At 42.4% G+C, this 24346-nt stretch overlaps 1 protein-coding gene across 5 annotated transcripts in view; it reads left to right on the forward strand.

Annotated features, from left to right (window-relative positions):
- LOC144823540 (uncharacterized) overlaps window positions 1-24346 on the forward strand; it is a 606829-nt gene that overhangs the window by 358965 nt on the left and 223518 nt on the right. For 4 of the 5 annotated variants that reach the window (XM_078682147.1, XM_078682144.1, XM_078682143.1 and 1 more), the window contains one exon: window positions 21388-21486. The exons of the other annotated variant lie outside the window; for it this stretch is intronic. In XM_078682147.1, coding sequence (XP_078538273.1) covers window positions 21388-21486 — 99 coding nt within the window. The remainder of the gene's footprint in view (window positions 1-21387; window positions 21487-24346) is intronic. 5 annotated transcript variants of the gene reach the window in all.

Genomic DNA, 24346 nt, shown 5'->3' on the forward strand with positions numbered 1-24346 from the left:
TACGCATTATACCTTACATCCAGTATTACGATTGTAGCAGTTAATTTCTTCTGCATGAAAAAGAAGACGGTTCAATAAATACCTTATATTGAAAACGCCCGTCTCTCTATTTCTCTGCACCTCTGATGAAATGGAGCATGCACGATTGACTGAGTAAAATATCTATCTATTTTTTCCACAACTCTGAAGATACGTTTTATCTTGGGGAAACAAAGTTGTCATGTTTATGCGGTTGTCAGAAACTAATCCCTTCTGGAGTGGGTTAAAGGATAAAATATCCGCCATAACTGAGTAGGACGAAAAACCCTATGTATTAGTTGTTGGTTTTGTTCAACTTTGAAGGATACAGTGTTCCAAAATATTGTGCACCTTATCTTTGTTTCCTTGAAACTTGCTCTGCAAGACTTTCAAACAAAATGTCGAATAGCGACACCGAGAACGGTGGAGCTGCAGAAACTGCAAACCGACCAGTTTTAGACATTACAGGTTTCCAACAAGACGGTGCGGATGCTATAAACATCCCGGAAAACGTACGGAAAACAATAGCTATAAAACGTATAGAAAATGGCCTATCACCGAGAGGTGGTAGGGTAATATTTGTCATAGAGGCATATGAATATTGGCATACAGAGGTATTCTATTCATGGATTATCTTCCCTGAAGCAAATCCAAGAACACATGTGTTCCACTTCTATAAGATAGAGGAACCTCCAGCGGAATACGTTCCTTTCGAGGACATTGAAATTCCACTAACTTACCAAGCGCATCAGCTCTGGTTTAAAGGCGCCCTACAACATCAAAATCGCATTACCAGGCTCGGTCCACTAAGTAGACCAGGAGCAACATGGCCGGTACTAGCCAGCTATACTCCACATCCTGCCATTGAAGAAATGACAGGTCCAGAACTGTTAGCTCAGCTAAAACAATTAATTAAAATACATAGACAATTGGTACAATATCTCACCACTCCTAAAAAGTAGTGGGAAAATATTAGACAGACACTTCCTAAAGAGAAGCGTTCTCAATCCAGAGGTACGTCTCCTCAAAAGGAGCCAACCGAAAAGAGGTATAACCTCAGAAACAGGGATAATTTGAGAAAACCTGATAGATACCAAGATACTGATACACGTTCCTCTCGTACCTTTCAGACTTCCTTGCAGAAATCCGAAAGAAGAGGACGATTAGAATACAAGGAAGAACACGTGAAGTCCAAAGACAATCAACAGGTTCAGAAAAATAAGAAAACTCAATTCACCAAAAAGAAGGTAGCAAGTCTAAAAATCAGACATGCCGAGGATCTTGAGGATACAACTCAAGAACGGGGGGTGGGCCCAAGCAATGCTGGACAGCGCAGCAGAAGTTACCATAGCTCGCAGGATCCTGAAGGATCATCTGGAGACAGTGGAGTTGAATGAGGACATTCAAGTTGAAACTGCAGATACCAGGGTTAATGTACCCCATAAGTTATACAAAGTAACACTCCGGATAGAGGGGGACTTAACTAGAAAAATAAGAGCACTCTTTTGGGAAAAACTATCGAAGGGTTATGACATCCTTCTGGCGGAAAAAGACTGGCCACCTAAAGTTGCTAGGGAGTGCCCACGTGGCGAAGAAATGATTATGCCAGCCTTCTCAAATCATATTCATAAAAAATACACCTATTCTAGAAAATGGGCAGTAGCCCAAGCTCCTGCATTATATAAAAATCATGTGGGATGGGGTGAGGATTCTCCTCACCATAAGATCCAGTTAAAAAATCAACCAACTGCTCAGAGGCAGTATACAGTTAAGCAAGAAGCTAAAAAACAGATCAGGGAGATCTTAGATCAACTTAAATACCAAAGGGTGATTGAAACATGCACCTCGTCCATGAACAATCCTTTGTTTCCTGTCTCCAAACCAGACAATATATATCGTCTAGTTTTGGATTACAGACATTTAAACTCTTGTTGCAAAACCTTTGCAGTACAAAATGCACACAGTGCAGCACTGATGAATAACATTGTGCGCAAACAATATAAAACTACATTCGATATTTCAAACGGTTTCTTCTGTCAAAATATCGCACCTAAAAGCATGTATTTGACCGCTTTCTCAATTATGGGGACACAACGTCACTTCTGTCTTCTCTCCCAGGGATTCACGAATAGGCCAGGGTTGTTTTCAACCAGAGTAACGGAGTTACTACAAATGTATGATGATGAGGCATTATCTTAAGTCGATGACATCTATCTAACAGACGATGACTTGGACAGGCACTTGAACAGAGTGAATACCATAATACTGAGCTTCGGTTCTGAAGGGTACAAATTCAACTTTAAAAATCAAGAATTGCCCATCTAAATGTCCTATTTTTAGGATAAAAACTTTCAAGTGAAGGCAAGAGCCTGGCAGCCCACTTTTAAGAAAAATGTGCGCTGCTCCAACCTCCAAAAATGCTGAAAAACTGGCAGTCAATTCTAGGTTTCCTGAACTTCGGAGAACTTACATTTTAAATGATGCAGAAAGGGTTAAACCTCTCTGCGAATTAATCAAACCTGATTTCAAATCAACTAATTGGACTCAAAAACGCACAGAAATTTTGCGTTCAGTGCAAACAGACATTTTAACAACAACCCATTTACAGACACGCGTAAACGTACGCAACCTTGTAATCCGAATCATCCCAGGGAGATGCAGATTCACATACCTAACCTTTAATGAAGGTGAAAAGGTACCAATAGCGTATAAATCACACTTGTACACAAGCTGAAATGAAATTCACTTCTACAGAAAAAATTCTGATAGCGGTTCAAACTGCAGTAGCAAAAGAGAGAGCCCTCGCACAGGGAAAACGCATAATGGTCGCGTTACACCTGTACCAGCCTTAGGGGCAGTGACAAAAGCAAGCATTCCAAATGCAAAGGCTTTACATCCAAGGTGGATACAATGGGTTATTTCTCTTGCTTCAACAGACGTTGAATACGTTTTTGACCCTTACTTGAAAACTCAAGAATTTCTACAATACGAACAAGAATGTCCTGTGCCCACTGAGATTCTGCCTCTAGAACACTACGGATGTATAATCTATACAGAGGGATCAGCACAGCCCGCAATTGGGAGTAAACAAGCTTATAGTGCATGCGTGTGCGATTAATGGTAAATTCCGACCTATGGTCACGAAAACTCAATCTCTAGGAAACTGTACAGCTCAGCGAGCTGAACTACAGGCTTTCAAGATGGCACTTGAAAATTCCGATCACAAATTCCCCACACTCATAGTGTGCGATTCGTATTACTGCGTTCAATCTTACTACGAATACTTGCAAAACTGGGTTCCAAACGGTTGCAAAGACGCAAAAGGCGGCACAATCAAGCATGAATTGCTTTGGGAACAAGTAGTTCTATTACAGAAAGAACTGCAAAAGACTCATGTGATCCATACACTGAGTCACCAGCGTGATGGCGTTCACGTTGCAGGGAATTCATTGGCTGATGAGACTGTGAAGGCAGCTGTGCAAACGGCTTCCGTAGCTGCAATCACTCGTTCAAAAACAAAAATAGACGGTGAAACAATGCTAGCTGTCAATGCCACAAGCAAAGGCAGCGGTGCAGCGTTACCTCTAAACTATCCACTCGAATATTCATACATAGTTGATGCCAACTCCGTTCCTTTTGCTCGAATCCCTGGAGTGGGGATAGAGTAATTCCAAACAGAAGACGTAGAGCAGCTTTGATACACGAAGCACATATGGGAGAGGGTCTGACACATCAAGGGATCTCTAAATTTATACTAGAATTGAAAGTGACGTACTGGTGGCCAGGGATGAATGCCCACATGCACGAATTTGCAATTAATTGCCATGACTGCAACAGAGATCGCAGCATAGAACGCCGCCAGATACCTGACTACAATGTAGCCAGCCCAGTACAGATACCATTGTTAGACATAGCCAGCTCAGTACAGATACCATTGTTAGAGAGCATTAGACTGTCTACAAGCAGACGTCACTATAGACGAATGCTGTCCCATTAATACTAGGATAGATTCATTTGGATGTGGCCTCAGCGCTCAGCTGACGCTCGAACTGTTATAAAAGATTTACAAGTCTTTATCGGCACCTACGCAATTGGCACGCTACATTCTGACCAGGGTCCTGCGTTTAGCTCTCGAGCTTACAAGAAAGCCATGGCCAATCTGGGCGTTGTATTGCGGTACTCAAGTCCATTCCATCCTGAGGTAGTGGAAAGAAAAAGCTGGGACATAAAGCAATCTATAACAGCTAGGGTATTAAGCTTGGGTGGCGGGTGGGTCAAACATCTAATAAGTTTCCAACGTAGTTTAAACAATCTGCCAAGAAATTCTCTGGGTAGAATCACTCCATATGAAATCCTTTTTGGTACTAGCATGATTGCTGAAGACCTCAATCGTCATACTTTAGTGGTAGAACAAAAACCCTTTGATATCAAAGACCGTTTGGCTGTTTTGCAGGACTTAAATGAAACACGAAGAAGTCTAAGCAACACATTACAGAAGCCAACGACCACTGAAGAAAATCCACCTGTCCCAGCAAGACCTGTCTGGATTCCAAAGATTGGGGATCTGGTCAGAGAAAAAATAGAGGATAAGAAGGAATTTGGCCCTTCTTACAATCCAATCCAATCCAAAAATTCTTTATTTCGGCCATAAGACCATAAAAGATGCAATAAAATACAATACATATATTAAAAACGATATTAATACATACAAAAAGTCTCTTCTCGACCAGCGAGGAGTAGAGGATACAGACAGTACCATGGTTCAGAGGGCTATTTTCTTCCTGATTATCCATGCTGCCATTAAAAATTTGGATATGGCAAACACAACATGACCCAGAGTACTAGTTTTCATAACTCTGTATGCCTGTAAGCACTTCCTGAACCCCAGGTTTCTGCACAGCGGTGCTATCCAGTATTTCCTGGGTCTGTAATATGCAGGACATACGAACATGATATGTAAGTCATCTTCCTCATGGGTGTTGCAGCACGGACACAACTTATCACCCCCTTTGGTCCATTTGCAGGTGAAAGTTTTAGTAGGGAGTGTGCCAAACCTCCATTGCACAAACAATTTCCTCGCCAGTACAGGAAAAATAAAATCCATAAAAGGTTCAAAAACATAAGAATTTTTGGATTCCATAAAACGCGCAGTGAGGGTGCCGCTATTGTGAGCATTAACCATAAGTGCCAGGCTCTTCTCCTTATACAGTTGGGTCAAGGCTTTGCGTGAAATCCTTTGGCAACCTCGAGTTGGCTCGTCCCACAGTTCTGATAAGTTCATACTAAGCAGTTCATCCTTTACGAAAGCAAGCCAGGGGATTTTGCTGTTACGATTCAGGCTCATGACATGGATTAGGTCCTGTCTGTAATGATGTAATTCGTCAGTGGACCAGAGTCGGTGCCAGAACTTCACTGGCTTTGACACAAGCTCTTCAGCAATGGAGGGAAGACCCATGTCTAATCTTAGTGGCAGAAGTGGCGTACCTTGCGGAAGACCAAGTAGGCGCCTTAAAAAACTGTTTTCTACTCCTGCCAAGTCTTTCCCTGCTTTGTGCCCCCATAACTCACTGCCGTACATGGCTGCTGCCTTAGCCTGAGTCCTATATGTTTCAAGGGCCGGGCTTAACGGCTTGAAAGTGGAAGTATTTACCACCTTCAAGATAGCACCCGATAGCTGGGATAATTTGACCCTTGATCTGGCTATCTGGCAGTCCCATGAAAGGTTTTCCTGGAGTGTTACCCCCAGATATATGAAGGTGGAGACCCTCTCGAGGCTAACAGTTCCCAAGGTGGGGTTAGGTCTGGCTTTATTGGGAGGGTTGAAAATCATGAACTTGGTCTTCTCTGTGTTCACCTCCAACCCGTGTTGGCGACAGAAAAGACCAAATCCGTTCACGATTCTCTGGATCCCCATAGGAGATTTGGAAAGCAGGAGGGTATCATCAGCAAACATGATTGCCGGAACCCTCCTGCCTGCCAGAAGTGGGGCATCATTGTCCTTAACGTTATCTAGGTGTGATATAACGCTATTAATAAAAAGACAAAACAGTGTCGGTGCCAGGACACAGCCCTGCCTGACTCCTCGGCGGACTGGGAACCTGGACGAAAGCTTACCATCCCTCCCACACCTCACCTGAGCGTAGTTATTCTCATGCAGCCTGGTTATGATGCTGAGTAGTTGAGGGGGTACTCCTAACTTTTCCAAAACCTCCCACAATTTGCTACGCGGGACTAGGTCAAAGGCTGACCTCAGATCCACGAAGACCATGTACAGCCTCCCCCCCTCTAACGTCACCGTCTTCCAGTAGAGGAGGACGAGGCGGAAAATCTGGTCCATGGTCGACGTGTTCTTCCTGAAGCCAGCCTGCAGGGGGCTCATAATGTCGTTGTCCTCCACCCAGTCCAGCAAATGGTTGAGAATGAGGCGCGCAAAAAGCTTTTGGGGTACATCTATCAGGCTAATCGGCCTGTAGTTGGCTGGGAGCAGAGGAGACCCCTTCTTATGAATCGGTACAATCTCTGCCCCCAGCCAAGAGCCGGGGACCGACATACCTCCTAAGATGGCATTAAAGAGAATAAGGAGGTACGGGCCCCAGATGTCTGGGTGATGCCTAAAAAGATCCCCCGGTAGCTTGTCCAGCCCCGGCGCCTTCCCCAGCGCTAAACGCTCCAGAGCAATCATCACTTCTCCTAGAGAGAATTCCAGGGCCGTGTCCGAGGTGCTTGTGGGCACTACCACCACTCCATCTGGCCATAGAGGAGTGTCTTGGTAAAGTGCCCCAAAGTGAGCCTCCCACAGCGAGGGGGCGATGTTAGGTTCAATTGCTGTTTTAAGTTCCCCCCTCCCATTATTGACCAGGGCCCAGAATTTTCTAGAATCTCTGGCTTTTAGAGCTTCAGACAAGTCATGCCAGTGATTCCAGTCCCACTCTGCCCTTGCATTGGCCATTGCTGCTTTGTACTCCCTTCTAAGGTCTCGAACCTTACCCTTATTTGACCCCTCCTTGATTGTGGCAACTAGCTCAGATTTAATTGCCCTACAAGAAGAGGTGTACCAAGTGGGGGCACGAGTCTTTTTCCTTCGAGTGGGTACCACCGGATAAAACACCTCTCCAAGTGCCCTTACTAATTCCTGGTGAATGCTCGCTAATTTCTCGTTAAAGACCAGGGATCTTGGTTCATTTATAAGCGCATCCACCTCCCTAAATCTGGGAAGTGCCAAGCCGTAAAGCTTATTAATGGCATCCTCTGTGCTCAGAACCTTTGCCCATTTAACCCGACGCCTGTTTGTGGTGAGGAGCATATCCCCCTGGTCCTCTCCACCGGGATTAGTGGGCGAGCCTGCTAGGGGCAGTGGATGCTGGATGTCTAAATGAAGAGCATTATGGTCGCTATCCGACCTTTGTAACACCCTAAAGTCAAGGACTTTTGGCCACAATGTGATATCTAGCATTATATAATCCAACCTCGACTCATGGCCCTTTCTATTGAAAGTACACACTGAGGGGGTATCGGAGGAAGTACGACCATTACATGCCCTCAGTGCAAAGTTCAAGGTAAGGGACATGAGTTGTACTGCTAGTGGGGACCAGGCTTTAGGGTGGGGCGAGGACGAGGGTGGGACCCCCCAATAATCGTCCTCAGCAGTAAGGGCACCCTCCTTTAGTCCTTGTAGGGGTTCGAAGTGACAATTAAAGTCCCCTCCCAGGACTATCTTATGGTCACTTGACAATTGGCCTAGGAAGGAGGAGAGCTCATTTAAGTTAGGGGATTAATTTGACGCGGCTACTGGACGCGAGTAAACGTTAACAATGGCCCAAGATATTTTACCAGGCCACGTAAGCGACACACACTGAATGTCCTGCGAAAACGTGTGCATCTTTTCCGCCTGGCACCCAATGTGACTCGCTATCCAGATTGCCAGCCCTCCCGATGGCCTCCCCCTCCCGCTCCACTTTGCTGGGATTTAAAAAATTTCGAACCCTGTTCTAGTTTGTGGTTCCCTCGCCCATGTCTCCTGAAAAAGGAGGATGTCACTAGCGCTTACCAGGAGATCCCACTCCGGTGTACCTTCCTTATTTACGATCCCCGCCACATTCCAGGAGAGAATTCTCAACCCTGGACCTTGTGGTGATGATCCTGGCCCTCCAATGGAAAGTAGAGCAATGGCTGTGGGGGGGGTCAGAGTCTTGCAGGCCAGTAATAGTAGCCGGAGTGATAGGTGATGCAACCACCTCCGGTACTTGCAAACTGCAGCCCATCCGAGTACTGAATAATGGCCCTTCTTGAACCGGAATGCCTTCCGGGGTACCCCTTCGTTCTTTGGCAGTATCCTGTGGCTCATAATCAGTTGCAGGAACAACACTCACTCCCCCCCTGCTTGAAACCCCACAAACTGGCTTCCCCAGACTCGGAGGAGTGTCCCCCTTTTGTGGTCAGTCCACCTGATCAAGGCAGGAGAATCTATTATGGTGGGTGAAATTGGCAGGAGCGGGAGGTATAAAATGCTTGGGCCTGTAACGTGAGCCATCTACAGCAAAGCCTACTCTAGTCCACCCCTGCTCCCTCTCCACCACCGTGTTACAAGCATTTGGATAGAAGTGCGAGAGAGGCACTAGTTCAATGGTGGACTTATCAGGCCTAACAAGCCAATTACAAATATAGGTGGCAACCTGTGGGCTTTTAAAACTAACAATAATACAATCCCCCGCCCTGTTCTTTGGGGTAAAACCAATCCATGGAATCCTCCTGACCATCAGCACCTCACCTTTCAAGTTAGGAGGGAGAGGCCTGTTGATATTGAGCCAGCTTATTACCTTGTTACGTAAAGAGTCCTGCGGCTCCCTTGTATCACCGGTAAGCTCAGGCACTCCCACCATAATTGCTGTATAAGGTACTGCTTCGGGGGGCAAATTGACCACCCTGCGCCTAGCATGGGGGCTAGTAATGTGGCCAGTAGACCCGTTGGGAGAGTTCTCATCTCTGGTCGGTTGTGACGATGGAAGTTGCTTGGATCTCCTGGGAGCAGGAACAGGAGGCCTTGATGTTTGGGATGGCAGTGGGTGCCTTTGTGGGGCTGAAGCACCGTTTTTGCTATGCAAGGCCCCAGACTGGCCTGGTATCACATTGGAGGCCTGGGAGGTCGTTCCAGAAATCGGGGGTCTATTCCCAGTCGACTCCCGGGGAGCTCTTGGAGAAATTGGAGCATTTAGGCCCTGCCCAGGATTGTTCATTTTGTGAATGCTTTCTATGGCCAGCAATCTAGCCTCTATGGCATCCAGTTTAGCAGACAGGGGGTTCAGCAAGTTCTTAAAAATGTCTGTAAGTGAACTGATAAGCGTGTCTGTGATGCTAGGAGGTGCCCCACCAAATATAAATGGGCCTGAATGCACTGGTAAGGCCGTAGCTAAAGGAGGGCCAGAATAGTCCGACCTAGACCCTGGGGAAATGACCTCAGGGGAGGCTGAGATGTCTGTACTGCCATCCAGATTTTGCTCGATTATGTCGACTTTGGCCCTCTTTGCCCTTTTTAATTTCCTCGTCCGTTTCCTTTTCGGTGGTTGTTCCATTCCACTACTTGCAGGATCTGTAAGAAGTACAGCCTGGCCCACTTCCTGCGACTCAGTTCCCGTGCAATTCACATTGAAGGAGGGAGCAGCGATCCCAGATGGCCGTGGTGAGTCTCTATCCCTCTGAGAGTTTGATGGAGTTCTTAATTGCTGCAGGACGGACTCAATGGTCTGGTCGATACTGTCCAAGAGTGACAGATGGGTAGCGTTCACAGGTAATGGGGTACTAACATCAATTAAGGAGTCCGTGGAGTCCAATGACACATTTTCTGGGCCCATCTCGAGAAGATTATCCAGTACTGGCGGGCATTTGTTGGCAAGTGCACTGGCTTTCGGGAACATTTTTTCCAGAGTACTGGAACACTGTAGTACAGTTTTACTCCTGGAGACCCTAGTTGCCATTTCTAGGTCGGTACCAAGAGGCCGTGAAAGCAGGACGTCAGGGGGGTGGCCCGGTCCGGTCTCTGCCGGCCTCTAACGGCCTAGAACGGCCCGCCCTTTGCCCGGGCTTAGCCCGGCGACCGCCCGCGCGCGTCCCGCGATGCGCGTCTGCGGTACTGAAGATGTAGTTAGTTAGGGCTAGGAGGCGCGGCCAGCCAGGAAGAGTCCCAGGTGCGGCGTGTCAGCAGCCGCTGAGGAGCCTGGGACTCGCAGTCCCGCTGCGCAGATGATGGAGTCACTGCCCTCTTCCTCGTCCGTGTACAAGCCCCGCTGTAGCCTCCTGGGTCACGGATTCCTGGTCACTCAGCCTTGAGCGGCTCCCGCGAAGCGGGGGCCGCGAGGCGCGGTTAAAAGGGCACAAGAGGGAGGCGCGGCCAGCCGGGAAGAGTCCCAGGTGCGGCGTGTCAGCAGCCGCTGAGGAGCCTGGGACTCGCAGTCCCGCTGCGCAGATGATGGAGTCACTGCCCTCTTCCTTCTTACAGAAAACCAGCTCCTGTGCTAGCAATCCACGGATCAAGAACAGTGTTACTGCCGCCCCTTGCTGGAAGAAAGGAGAACCGGTTCGTATCGACCGACCTGGTAAAACCACATAATGTGGCCGAAAATAAGTAGTAGGCCCAGTGGACTCCAAAGAAGTAGCAGACGCCCAAATCTTGCTACTATACAAGAGGTTCCACCTGAAAGACTCATCACCTTTGAAGAATCTACAGTGAGAAAAGAAGGACTATGCAACAAAGCCATGGAACTTGTGCCTCTTGAAACCCAAATAACAGTTTGTGAAGAAACTCCCGTCTACAATGATGTAGCATCTTTCTATACTGAATAAACAATGTGTTTCCAAATGAAATTGGTCACATCCCCTTGGGCACACTCTGGGGTTCCTGTAAACAAGGACTCCACAAATTCTTGTATTGAGTTAAATCATATGTTTATTTTCTCATTTTCATTAGTATTCAAATGCTGTATCAGAAATTCACGTAATTTCTTGTCACTTTGATTTTTAAACTGATTCCGTTTCATCATGAGCTTAGATAGCTCCTATGCATTTCGGCATACTGCCCTTCTTCCGGGAGCATCTCTAAATGAGTATGACCAAGGGGATGTGACCAATTTCATTTGGAAACACATGTTTATTCATGATACTTAGATGCCACAGGACGGAAGACGTCACCAGTGGAGCACCTAAACTTCGTTTAATCTAATCCACCAATTGGAACTTCATAAGGCTGTGCACCAGCATACATTACAATTTACTACTATTCTATTTCCGCCCACTAGACTGGGAGCACGCCTACTAAAAATCTTTTTTGAGCTCACAAAGATGTCGTATGAAGATATCGCCAAATCGACTGATGCTAGGGCAGACACCTTCGCCTTCGCTGAAGAAGAAGCATCAAGAATGTATGCATTAATCCATGAAGACATAGCACAGACGTCTGCCAATCGCATCAAGGAGCAGAACATAAGACAGTTACTATACTTATCAAAAAGAGAGATTAATCAAAAACTTCATGCCAATACGCTAGTCAAATATTCTAGAGCACAACGCATACCCAGAGGCCTACGCATAGCCCTTAAGCCATCATTATGCAAAAATTCAAAACGATTTCAGGAACGCTGGTATGGTATTCTAAACAAATGTAGCTTGGATCTAATCCTATTAATCATCGAAGAATTGTCATGCATTTTGAACAAATTAACCAAAGAAATAGTGGAAGTAACCAATGAGTTGACAAACATGATGTCAGCCGAAGACTGGACCAAAACCTTAGAAGACATCAATGAGCAGCTAGCAAAACATTCACAAGACATCAACGAGAGGAAAATCAGCTCCAGAGCAGCTCCAGTGATTTAAAAAAATCCGGATGCGATACCAACAATTGACAGAACTGCCTCTAGCTATTTCATCATCTTTGATAACTTTTCTGAGGATCCCAGTGAGCCCGAAAGAACGCCAGCTAATAACACTTTCAAGGAACAAGTAACAGAACTTTGTCACCAGCTTGCAAATACATATCTGGTTTCACCATGGGTTGAATTTTGGATTGTGTTAGGTGTACTTTTTTTTCCTACTTTGGCTCATTCTTGTTTTTAGTTTGGGAAAGCTGATAGATGGAAAATATAGTAAAATGGACACAGCAAGTAAGAACATCAACTTGCTCCTGAAGCCACACAAATCATCTCCTCATGAACAAAGAGACCTGTCATCAGTGAACATCACAGCCGTTCCTCTACCTGGTGGTATAGCATGGGACAGAACTGATTATGACATTTATGGTCCTGTAGAGCTGTTGAAGATCCCACACCAATTTAAGGTGTCCTTGAGTGATTTTGTTTCACCCAGTACATTCTCTGATGATTGGGACTTTGAGACTGTTAATAACATGATGGCAGACTTAGAAACATCAGCAAAATTTACAAAACATGAATACTTAGACGGTTCATCTGATTATGAACAAATGTATTGTTTTGATCATTATGGTCATCATTATTTGCACAAATCTGCAAATCCTAGATTTTTTTTTTCCTATTATCAATGGGAACATTGTCCAACGCTGCCAAAGGGTAGCTCAAAAACATTTTTTGAAAAATGTCCATACTTTTCAGGTTTCAATACCACAAATCCAGAAACATTTTACTTTAGAAATGTTTATAAGACAGGATTGAAAAGTATGATGACTAATACTAAGCAAATTTATTCTGCGGCCTGCATCATCCCAGAACAAATAATGTTTTTAAATGAAACTGTTCAGCAGGCATCTTGTCTTGGCCTTGCTAAGATAAAAGATTTAAACAAACCGTCCATACCACAACCCACACCTGATAGTAATGGAACTACAGATGAGGAGGTAGACGTAAAATATATTTTATAAAAGAACAGAACTCATCCTGATTGGAAAAAATGGTTAATCTGGCCTACAGACACAAATAACTGTCAAGATAGATTCCTGAACAAGACACAAGGGTTTACAGTAACTAGGCCAGATCCAAGATATGTCCATAGACAACATCCAGGGATAATAACAACATACAGTGTAGGAAAACTGTGCCTTGAGTGGCTACAAAAATCCGCACTTCCAGATATAAAACAACACTTAACTTTACTTAAAGATGGTGTTAATTTGAGAGACTTCTTACTAGGACCTCGCAAACCACGTCATAAACGTTTCATATACGCCGGGATTTACGCTGCATATAATGATGCCTGGAAAGTCACGCAAATGGAAACTACAGAACGTATACGAGAAATTGATCGTATTAAATTAGAGAAAGCTCTCTCTGTAGTTCAAAATGGGTTAACAACTCTGTCATCCAGAATTTATTCTGTGTACAGCATAGTATCCTCTGCCATTGACATAATGGACTTGCTCATGTTACAACATGGCCAGTCTCAATTGCGTTCTATAATGCTGCTAGGCTGGACGTTACAAAATCTTCGTTCAGGCTATGTGCCTTGGCGTCTGATCAACACCACGTCATTGTTTACTGGATTTAACCTTACAGATAAACAAATCTCTTTGGCACAGAGGAGAGCAGACTATACAGTGTTGAGCATAGAAAAATTGGAAAAATTACCATTAACTGTTTCTGAGAAACCAGTGGTGGAATGGATAATACATGGCACCATCACGATACCAGTGACGATTTTCCAGTGTCAGTATTGCTTAAAACACATACCAGCAGGCCTGTATGAAGGTTGGGTAAAGAATACATAAAGTTGACCTGGGATTTACCATACACACACAAATGTTGGAGTGAGGGAAAAGAGGTGTTTCTTAGTGGTAAAAATTGCAAAAACGCACTAAGCGGAACTCTTTTATGTCAGGGTATTAATTTACACGGAGCCTGTGATGGTTCTTGAAACAACTTATCCTGCCACCTGCAGTGTTCTCCGGCAGCAGTGATAGATCCAATTTTTAGGCAGCTTTCTAATGGGAGCTACTTAATGTTGAATGATCACAGCTGTTGTGGAATGATGAAAGGAATAGCCTATCTCGTTAGTGTGTCAGCCCGGGTCACTTGTTGTATGCAAGTATTGTTTCCTAAAAGTAAGTCAGACGGGGAGTCGCCGCTATGGCCTTCACTGAACATCTCTTCTATACAAATTGATACTTTAAGCAGAATGAAAGCCATTCTTTTACTAAAAACTGTGCCACTGACCTCGTCCAGAGAGACGTATTATCTGCAAGTTGCAAGGTCCTCTGCAGAGATACATGTCCTATTATCAACAAACTGCCCCATACATTTCGCAGAAATGTTAGGTCGTATCTTAAACATGTCTGATACCAGTGGTATTGTACATGTATTTAAGACGATTTTCTCTGATCTGTTAGCACCCTTTGAAGCAGTACTAGGCATTTTTCCAAACTTCATGCACTCTGTGTTCGGCGGCCTGCCTCTCGTCTTGGGACTCGTAGCAGGGATACTATTTTTGTTCCTTCTGCTCCGTTGTGGCAAGTCCGGTCACCAGCAATACCCAGATTACCATGGAGAATACTCTTCTGGCAATGCAGTATCCTGAGCAGATAACACAGATTCTTGGCTTGGCTCGTTTCAGAGAACGGAATACCACGTGGTTCCTATCATTCAGACCAATCTGGCAAGATTGCATCTTACCTGTTCTACTATGCCTGCTTTGTGGAGAGGAATGCGTGTTGGATATCTGTCTAACACTTCCATCAGCGCTGCCAACGGATGTTGACGCTTTGCTTGGTTTGGTAACGGCTCATGCATTGTGTTGTCCCCAACGGCTACCAATCCTGATGACGGCATTCATTGAGGTCTCACCAGCAATTCCAGCTGACGGTGAGGTATGTGGACCAACAGGCACACAGGTACCATCTACTGTGAACATTGCTAATGCGACTGACGCTGACGGCGATGCTTCTAATCTGTGTATGATTGATCTACTTAATGAAGTGGTTCAACTTTCACCTACTGTGGAAGACGATTTCTTTGCCAGCTTAGAAGATTTGATGTTTTCTCCTAACAACGAGAATGACTTTTGAAATTAGTACACAGCGTTCTGTGAACTCTGAATTCGACCTCTTCGTTTTCAAAACAAAACTTCTAACTTTGGAACTCTATTTTTCTACAATTTGATTTGACTTTTTCCAAAATTGAACCTTTTCTTTTTTTGGCACAAAGTAAATCTGCTTAAAGTAGAACTGTTCTTAGAGAACAAGAATTCTTTGAATACTTCCTAGAAACAATATTGACCTTATCCACAAACCAAAACAGTTTATATATATTTTGCTAAGGGATGGTCTCGAAAAAAAAATTCTGTAACTAAGAGCCATTTCATAAAAGTAATTTCGTGATTCATTCGGTTAGCATTGCCAATATCATATTATATGCTTACAATGAAATCATTGCTTTTAAATGCGTACAACCATTTTCAAATTCATTTTATGTATTTTTGGGTGGGATTGTAAACACATGCTTTAGATATGTTTTAGAGCTTAAATTTAGTAATGTCGAACATAATAAAGTGGAGTGGGTGTTGTTTAACATTTTAGGACCTTTGTGCAATTTTCCCGATTCATGCCCTTATATAGGTATAAATCACCTTGTCCTTACATAGGTATAGAAATCATAACCATATTTAGACATGGCCCATGCAGTCCAAATACGGCATGGCTACTTCCACTAGTTCCGAAAAGCCACACGATTTCTTGGAAAAATCGGCTTCAGCAGTTAAGGACTTCCCCTTGCTTGAATATTGATTTGTCCAAGAACTCATGGTGTTTTCAAAGAACTGAGACTCTTTGATGACGTTATTATGTCCAACTATACGTCAAACTCGGCACCTTCAAGTTATAAATATGCCCACACTTGCCATAGCAAACACACAGTGGTTTGGAGCAATTCTACTATCTACTTGCCCAACGCAGCTCGCTACATCAAGGGCCGAAGGAAGCTGACCCTCCAGCAGACGCACTGAGAGAGACGCTGTCTTTTCTCCTGCCGAGAAATCCAGCTCCGTGTTTCCAAGCTCCCCTTGCGGGGTGTTGGGAAATCGAGTCCTGAGACATAGAGATACCAGACCTCCTTCATTCTAAACAAAGGTACGGAGCTGATTAGACCCTAAGAGAAATCTTGGATAGATTCTTGGCAAAAGAATACTAAACATATGCTATACCACACTTACTTCTTCCCTTGTACTAGTCTTAGGATAGGTACATCGGGGTAGGCGTATTTTAGAAGTGTATTTTTACATATGTATGTATTTTATGGCTTAGAAACCATACCATGCTTTTACAGTATTATTTTATTCGAGAAAGTTTCTAGGGACTTCTGATCTAGCTGGCACTCACTATTAAGTTTAATGTATTCGATAGAGACCCAGTCGACCTAAGTCCTACGTCAATTCTATAGTATATATTATTCCAATGCGCAGAGCCTATTGGGAATATTGGAACTACACTACATTGCATATACAGTGCACATGATAGATTTCTAATGACCCGGTTTAAGTTGAATCTCTTGCATCACATTTTAGCAGACCTGGTAGGGTTCACACCTTCTATAGAGATGAAGGGTCCCTGTGGCTGCGATCGTAGATCTCCTCAGGACACCCTCCATTTCATCTTACTATGCCCTTTTTTTCATATCCCAGGAGTCTCTTCCTGAAGGGAATTTTAAAGAAAGCTAAATTCAAACAGGCACGGGTGGCACTGTTATTTTTAAAATTGGCTCCAGATGCTCTTACACTGTTTTGTATCATTAACTTTTTAAGGGCTGCATTCAGACTAAGGAATGCAAGGGGCAGCAATAACCTGTGGATTTCCTGGCTTAATTACCTTTTGTTTTTAAGAATGGTCCCCTTGACTGTAGATTAATTGGTTGAATGTGGGGTAGGTGCAATGTAATCTTTTAACCTTTTTGACTGAAACTGTATCATATGGTTTTTAAACTGAGGGATTTTTAACTCTTTTTATTTTTGTACCTGTAACCTGTTTTGGATAATTTGTTGCTTTTATGGTATTTTAACATAAAGTTATGTAATAATAATAAGATGGAAGATTCGTCCATTACTGAAAGAACGGAAAACAGACATTTATTAGTTATGTGATAATGTATTTTTCACTGTTTACCACCCACCTTAGCTCTACTTCATGTTATCGGTTTTCCTAGCATAGCATAAGCAGGAAAGCAGCATTATTTATTGAGATAAAGCAGCATGTCATGCCTTTTATTACATATACATGCAAAACCTTCTTAATTCATGCTGTACACAAGATGATTACATTTCCGGTTATTTACATCTTATTCTTTGTTTAGTTCATGCATTTTGCAAAGCAAGCCTCCCACGTATGGTGTATTTGTGCACGTTAATCATTTTACCACTACTGTCTGTTAGTACGCGTTATAGGGGTATTCAATTGAACAGGTTTGTTTTGTGAAATCCTGCTCCATCAGTATCAGCACATATTCTCAAAACGCTTGCATTTTAGATACAAGTCCAAACTTCTGACTGTTCGAATGCCTGCTCAGGCTGCCACTCCCCATGCTATTGTCTGACCTGGGTCCCCTCTTAATAAGTTGTTCCGTTTCATCTCACTTCAGTCCTGAGGTGGTACCAGCTTCCTACAGCCACCAGTATCATCCCAGACTGAACCCTCAGTATGGACCTCCACTCTTATGTACCATCCTAGCAGGGCGCGGGGCCAGCTCTCTGGTGCCTTGCTTAGGTCCAGTACGCTTCCGCTCACTGCTGAAGACTCTTATGCTGATTCGCCCTCGTCAATCGTACCCATCCTCCTCCTTGCCTCCCCTCAAGAACAGAGGGATCTAATTAATTTCATTTCCGGAACATCGTATAACACAGAAAACACAGATGGTCTATCAGCTTAATTATATAGCTGGACTGTCAGTCCGAGTCACCAGGATCTCGGGGTGTATAAATCACATGAAGACAGCATAATTCAATATACGGTGAACACCATGTGTATAGGAAAAGCCAACACAGCGCAGATCATTCATACATGGCTGACAAATTCAGAACAATTAGTGAAGGGTTTCCATCAAATAGACTCAGTGATCAGTCCTATCATTTGGCCAAACCCAAGTGCATGTCAGTCTGGTCCCCTGATCATTGGGACAGCAAACACCGCACCATCTATTGCTGGTTAAGGATTTGGTCCACCATCATACGCGAACCGTCAGTGATGGCTGATCCTTGATGGTCAAGTGAATAGCAGTGCAACAAAGAAATAGTGACTTTAAAATAGGATGGAGTGTCCTCCTACTAATAACTTTATTCTGCGGACGAACCACACCTCCTAGTTAAAAACCAAGAACAGTGCAAGAGAGACAGTCAAACAAATATCTGTCTGATAACGGGCCAACATGTTTCTGCCTATCGGGTATAAAATCCCATGGCATTCGTCAGGGCCTCTGTTCTTTCAATAGTTGCACAAGTAGTAGTGAAACAAAAGAAACACCACCACCACCAAAGTGAGAGAAATAAAAAATTAGAAAGGTTGAATACGGTACAACATGTAACAACCGCAGACATTAGCCCTCCATGTCAATAAGGAAATACAAATTCTATGGAGGAAAATGTATAGTCGTAATTATGGACTGACTGTGTCAGTTACCCACACACCTGGTTTCACCAAAAATAAATGAAAAAACTATATAATATATTCATGCTCACCCTCCATGGTAGGGAGAAAGACCTCACCTCACCTGGACCTTGCTCAGGTTGTACGAGGCCCCGCGCTACATAGATACAAGAAGGGAAACAGAAATGGAGCACCCTAAAGCGTAGATTGCACAGCCCCATGAGTTAATGTAGTTAAGGTATTATCTGGTTCTATGAAAAAATATTCTTCAGTTAAAATTGTATATTTGCTGTGCTGAGCCCAAGTTTGTTAAAGCCCACAACTATTATCGATCTGTTATAGATGCCTTTCATTTCTATTTATTTGAGAATAGAAGAACCACCTTTAATTTTTGTTTATCGTTTTGGTGAAGAACTCGAAGAAAGAGCCACCGATCGCGACTAAGATAACTGATAAATTGTTGTATTTCTTTTATTTGTTAGTGTCTTGGTTTCAAGCTCTAAATAGTTACACTTTTGTTATGGTGAACTGCTGCCTTTGACTGGGACTGATCCATTTTGGTCTGAGTGTTTTTCCATTTCGACTAGCTCTGTGTCATAGGTGGAGGTTTCGACGGTTAAAGTATAACCGTTTGGTACCTTTTATAAAATGTTCTTCAGGACATGCACCATAGTCCATTTTAAGTCATTATACCTTCCCACGCACCCTTCATGCATAATAATGTGTTGCAGTATGGTGATTTGCTGCTATGGCAGCTTCTAGTACTCCAATTATCACAGAGTGATTGATGCACTTTAAAATCATCTTGGGCCACTCATATGATGCTTTCTTAGGATAGTTCCTGGTGATCTCTTCTTTTATTACATGTAGGTTCTCCGTCAGACTTTGCTAGAGTAATAAAATGTGATCTGATCCCTTCCTTCCTATCTACCTTTTATATAACTGTCTGATGGACTGTAACAGTACTATCTTGTCACGTCGGCTCCTGATGAGACTTTCTGATAGATTAATATCTAAATGACCTAAACTCTCAGTACCTGTAGTGCTCTGATTTAGTATTGTAGAGCGATCCACTATCTCACACCTTACAGGCTCCTTGAAACACTATTTGTAGAAAAGCACAGTGAGATCTACTATCTCACATCCTGCAGTACCATCAGTACAGGCCTGCACTTTACAAGGTTATTTGAAAACAATGTAGACAGTGAAGCCTTTTGCCAGTACACTCTAATGTTCTCAGTAAAGAATGCTACCTGTTATATAAAGTATATGCTATAATTTGTAGTATTATAGTTAGAATGCAAAAACATGTGGCCTTAAGGCAAGTAAAAGCAACAATCTAATCTGTTCAAGAAACTACATTTGACCCCACAACACATACCACAAGCATATATCAGGCTGGAGTTCGATAAAAAAACAGACCCCAGCAAGACAAGGTGCCCTTAACAATTTTACTGGAGAATGAGGGCAACAGAGGCAAACTCCCTTGCCCACCATTGCTGGATAGAAATCATAAAACAATCCAGACTAAAGAATTCCAGTCTCTTGTATCTCTAAAGTAAGTGAGGCATGGCACACAATACTTGCCTACTCTGAATTCAAACGAATAACTAATAAAGCTATTAGTCTGCGATCATCAATAACAGACAAAGCAGCCCTAGCGAACAACAGTCACACGTGGGTGGTGATGCCAACATACAAAACTTTAAAACCTCAACAATATCTGCTGCAACATTTCTCAGAATTAAAAAAGCACAACCTGATGTTACTGAGGACGAGAGTTTATCTGTCTAAAGATCTCACACCAAAATGACAACAGACTTGGCCCACCCAGGAGGCCGCCTTTGTGGACATAGTAGTGAATCGTTACTTCACCTACAATGTATATGCCCATCACTTTTACCTCTTTGGAAAAATCTACTACGGCCGACATTGAGGCAACAGTAAATAAGAATAAGCAGGTCTGCCGTAATAAAATCACTAGAAGGATCAACATTCCAGCTAGCATGTAAGGCAGTGAAGTTTCTGATTTTAGCAGCAAAGGGGCTAGAAAAAGGAGAAAGCTGAATTCAGTTCCTCTACTATGGGCATTTTGCTTTCCCAGACTCACCGCCCACTTCAGATAAAGTCTAGGAATAACTACAAGACTTGTAAAGAGGTGTTCTCAACTAACTAATTGGTGTGAGCCACAAAAAGAGGTAATACGCTGCACAAAGACAGCAGTCATACAAGACAAAAGGACTGGAATGCATACGCACAAAAGGTATTTCTGCCATCACTAGTTACAGATCAGCAAAAATAAATGTGGAGAGGCATGCTCAGCAAACAGAAAGCTTCTAGCCTAATAATTGGTCTCCTAAACCAAAGACAGAACTCACATAGAAACGTAGGCTTTTAATGCACAAGCTCTTTGTCTAGCTCGAAAACACTCTAATGTTAGTCATAAGGACACTGCACCATCACTTTATTTGTATATCTGACGTGGTTTAACCCAACAGTTGTAATTATTATCACTATGTTCCGACCATGTGCGCAAGGCCCCATTTGCATGGATTCCATGGTCTACCTGCTGAACTGGGCTGGCCGTTTAGGCCCTTAGTAATTTGTTGTACCATCTACTTTGACATGTTAAACTAATAAGACCGTAATTAAATATTTGAAATTGGCACAACTGTTTAATGATTTTATGTACATCACTGGTTACACTGTATTCTGCTTTTATGATATTAAATGAAATCGAATCAAGCATATTTGAGACGGTTGATTAGAATGTCTTCTTTTTTCTACAGGGCATGACATTATTTCATTTAGCTTACCAGCCAAGGAAGAGCCTACTTGTATGAATCATGGGAACAATACAAAAGAAGAAAGCAGTGTCAGTCTTTCAGGTGAGCAATAAGGGTTCAGCTGGATAGAGTCAGAAGAGGTACTGATGCAGCGGTTCTCCGGAAATAAGTTCTAAAACCATGACACCTTTCCCTGAAGTACAAAATCATACATATACTTGACAGTGGGGCCCATGACACCGCGAGTCACTCACAAAACACTTACACCCTACTTCATGGATCGGTGAGATTCAAAGGAGAGCTGCTGTGTCATAGTGGAGTGTCTAAACTATAACTGAATATTTATACTATTTACACCTGCAGTTTAAATGAGTTTTACCATGGTTTTCATTAACAAAACATTTATTTAGACACGCCACCACTGTGGTCGACGAATCTGCTAGTAAAAAATTAGGCATAGGAAAACTCAAGACCAGCTTAATTCTCCATTTATCTAATTTTTATTAAAAACAAATTTAGCATGTCTAAAGTTTATACACTTTATTTCTTTATTCAAAACGACATTTTAAACAGGAAAATTAGGATTGTATTTCAAACAGTTAATTTAATTTATTTTCAGAAAATTCAGAAACAGATATTTTATTTAGATTTCAGAAATGCAAGTATTCGCATAAGACAGATAGTTCTCAAAATTCATCCTTTCTCCTAACTTCCCTGACTAATAACCTCACCTAAAGTTCAGATCTCATTCAGAAGAAATAGAAAAATTATTCAAAGTCTTACATCTCAGAAAAAATCAGCATACGGACAGCATCTCTGGAGGAAATCGAAAAGGAGTTTTTTCCTCACTAAAACCAGCACTTTTTATACCTTTTTCACTAGCTCTATCTATCTAAAAGAGTAACTTTCAGCATAAATTCGAGTCCTGATTGGACAATTTGGGGTGGATGAGCATCACCTCATCATTACAATATTTGTTTTTCTTCCGTCAGCTAGATTTTAAAAGGATCATTGTTTTGGGCAATGTCCGGCCTAATCCTGTTTTCAACTAGCAACTTCCCAAGATTTTCTCACGTTCAGAACCATTGTGCTCATCCTTTTGGCAGCCATCTAGACTTCCAGGCCACATCGTCCTTGAACCGCATTCACTCCAGGCACAAGCCGCTTGCATTCGAACTCGGACTTGGGCTTGCGCATGCTCAGTTCATTTTCTATTCGCACTTCAACAAGTCAGCCATCTTTTTGCTAAGCCTCACAGGCCAGAATGGAACCTATCATAGAAACAAACACAAACTAACGTTGATTTTAGAAATGTAACTTTTCTGTTTACCTCCCCCTTACTAAGGTTTTCCCTATTAGTAGTCACCTATTCCCATGTTTTGCCACAAAATACGTAAACAAAAAGCACATTTATGCCGCATTCCGTTATCTCAAAAGCTGCTTATTAGTTTATGACATGACAGATCACATAATTAGTTGATTGCAACATAAGCAAATTCGTTCCCACTTGTATTCATGTAGGTGTTTTTCTTATTCTAAGTTGATTAATTACACATATCACTCCATTAGTTCAAGTTATGGTTATGGAAGTGTGATTTTGCAAGGGGTACACACAATTTTGTTTCTCCACCTTGCTCCATCAACTCCCCTCTTCACCAAATATTTCCCAAAATGTAGCAAATTTTATCTGAACATGTTTCAGGTTCTTCAGATTAGTATGGATTTATACTCTAGTATATTTTTCTTTAGTCTCTTTAAAAACCTTTTCTCGGAACTCCTCCGTTTCTATATCACCTTTTTCTCTTTCTCTTTCTCGTTTTTCTTGGATTATCTTCTTTAATGACTTTCTAACATTCCTTCTTTTTCTGTATATGCAACGTAATCTTATCATTAAAATCCCTAATACTATCACTGGAATTAATATTCTACCTATAATTGAACTACCTATTTCTTGAAACCAATGTTTGACTGCTGTAAACCTTTTACCAAGTCATTCAAGAATACCATCAACCTCCAGTGGTTCAATTTCTCTATGCAACTCTGTAATATTTGTAATGTACTTTTCAATGTTTTGACTTTTGTCTGGAATGTAGGTGCAGTAGTGCTGTACCTTCAAAATTCCACAAACTCCTCCTTCTTTTGCTAATATTATGTCAAGAGCAAGACGATTTTGCATTACCATAGTTCTCATAGCAATCATTTTGGTGTTTACCATTAAGAATCTGTTGACAAACGATCTACTATCGTTGACAACCTTCGAATTCGATTTGCATTGAAAGTTATTCCCACTGCTGGTATCAGTGCTCCAAAAACATCACCTATTATTTCTATGACACTCTCTCTTTTTCTTCGACTCAAACGTTTGCCTATCTCATGGATGCCATTAGTACCTCTATCTACATGAAAGATTTTAGGAAAGACCAAGCCCACGTAGCAGGTCCCGTACCAGTGGTCCGGTAATCTATAGTAAGCTTTGTTTTCACAAATAAAATATATACCAGGGAAAACTGTATCTTTTCCCCCTTTAAATTCCCAACCCCCTTGGATTCTATAAGTGTCTTTTCATTGACTTGCTCCCACAAAATAATTGTCATACATAGTGTTGTCTCTCCTTATACATAATTTTCCTAACAATGCAGTGTCTATATTTATTGCTACATTCACCTTTCTTTTATCAATATTCTCATCATAGAATGTCCAATAATTGGATTTCTCATGTTTTACTTTTTCTTTTCGTTAATAGGCAATTCGCCTTTCCTCAACCATATCTAAAAATGCTTTCTCTTCCACTCTCATTTTACATATCAAATTATTTTTAAACGCATAGTCATGGCTTAATTAGTCTATTTCTAAAAAGTATTCTCCCATAACTGTAGCAGGCTTTTTCTTATTCAGTGCCTTATCAACTTTCAATTTTGCAAAGACTTCATCCGAATTAGAATAATGATATTCTAATTTACCT

This window comes from Lissotriton helveticus, chromosome 3_1 (assembly GCF_964261635.1).
Source record: "Lissotriton helveticus chromosome 3_1, aLisHel1.1, whole genome shotgun sequence".
In the NCBI taxonomy this organism is placed as follows: Eukaryota; Metazoa; Chordata; class Amphibia; order Caudata; family Salamandridae; genus Lissotriton; species Lissotriton helveticus.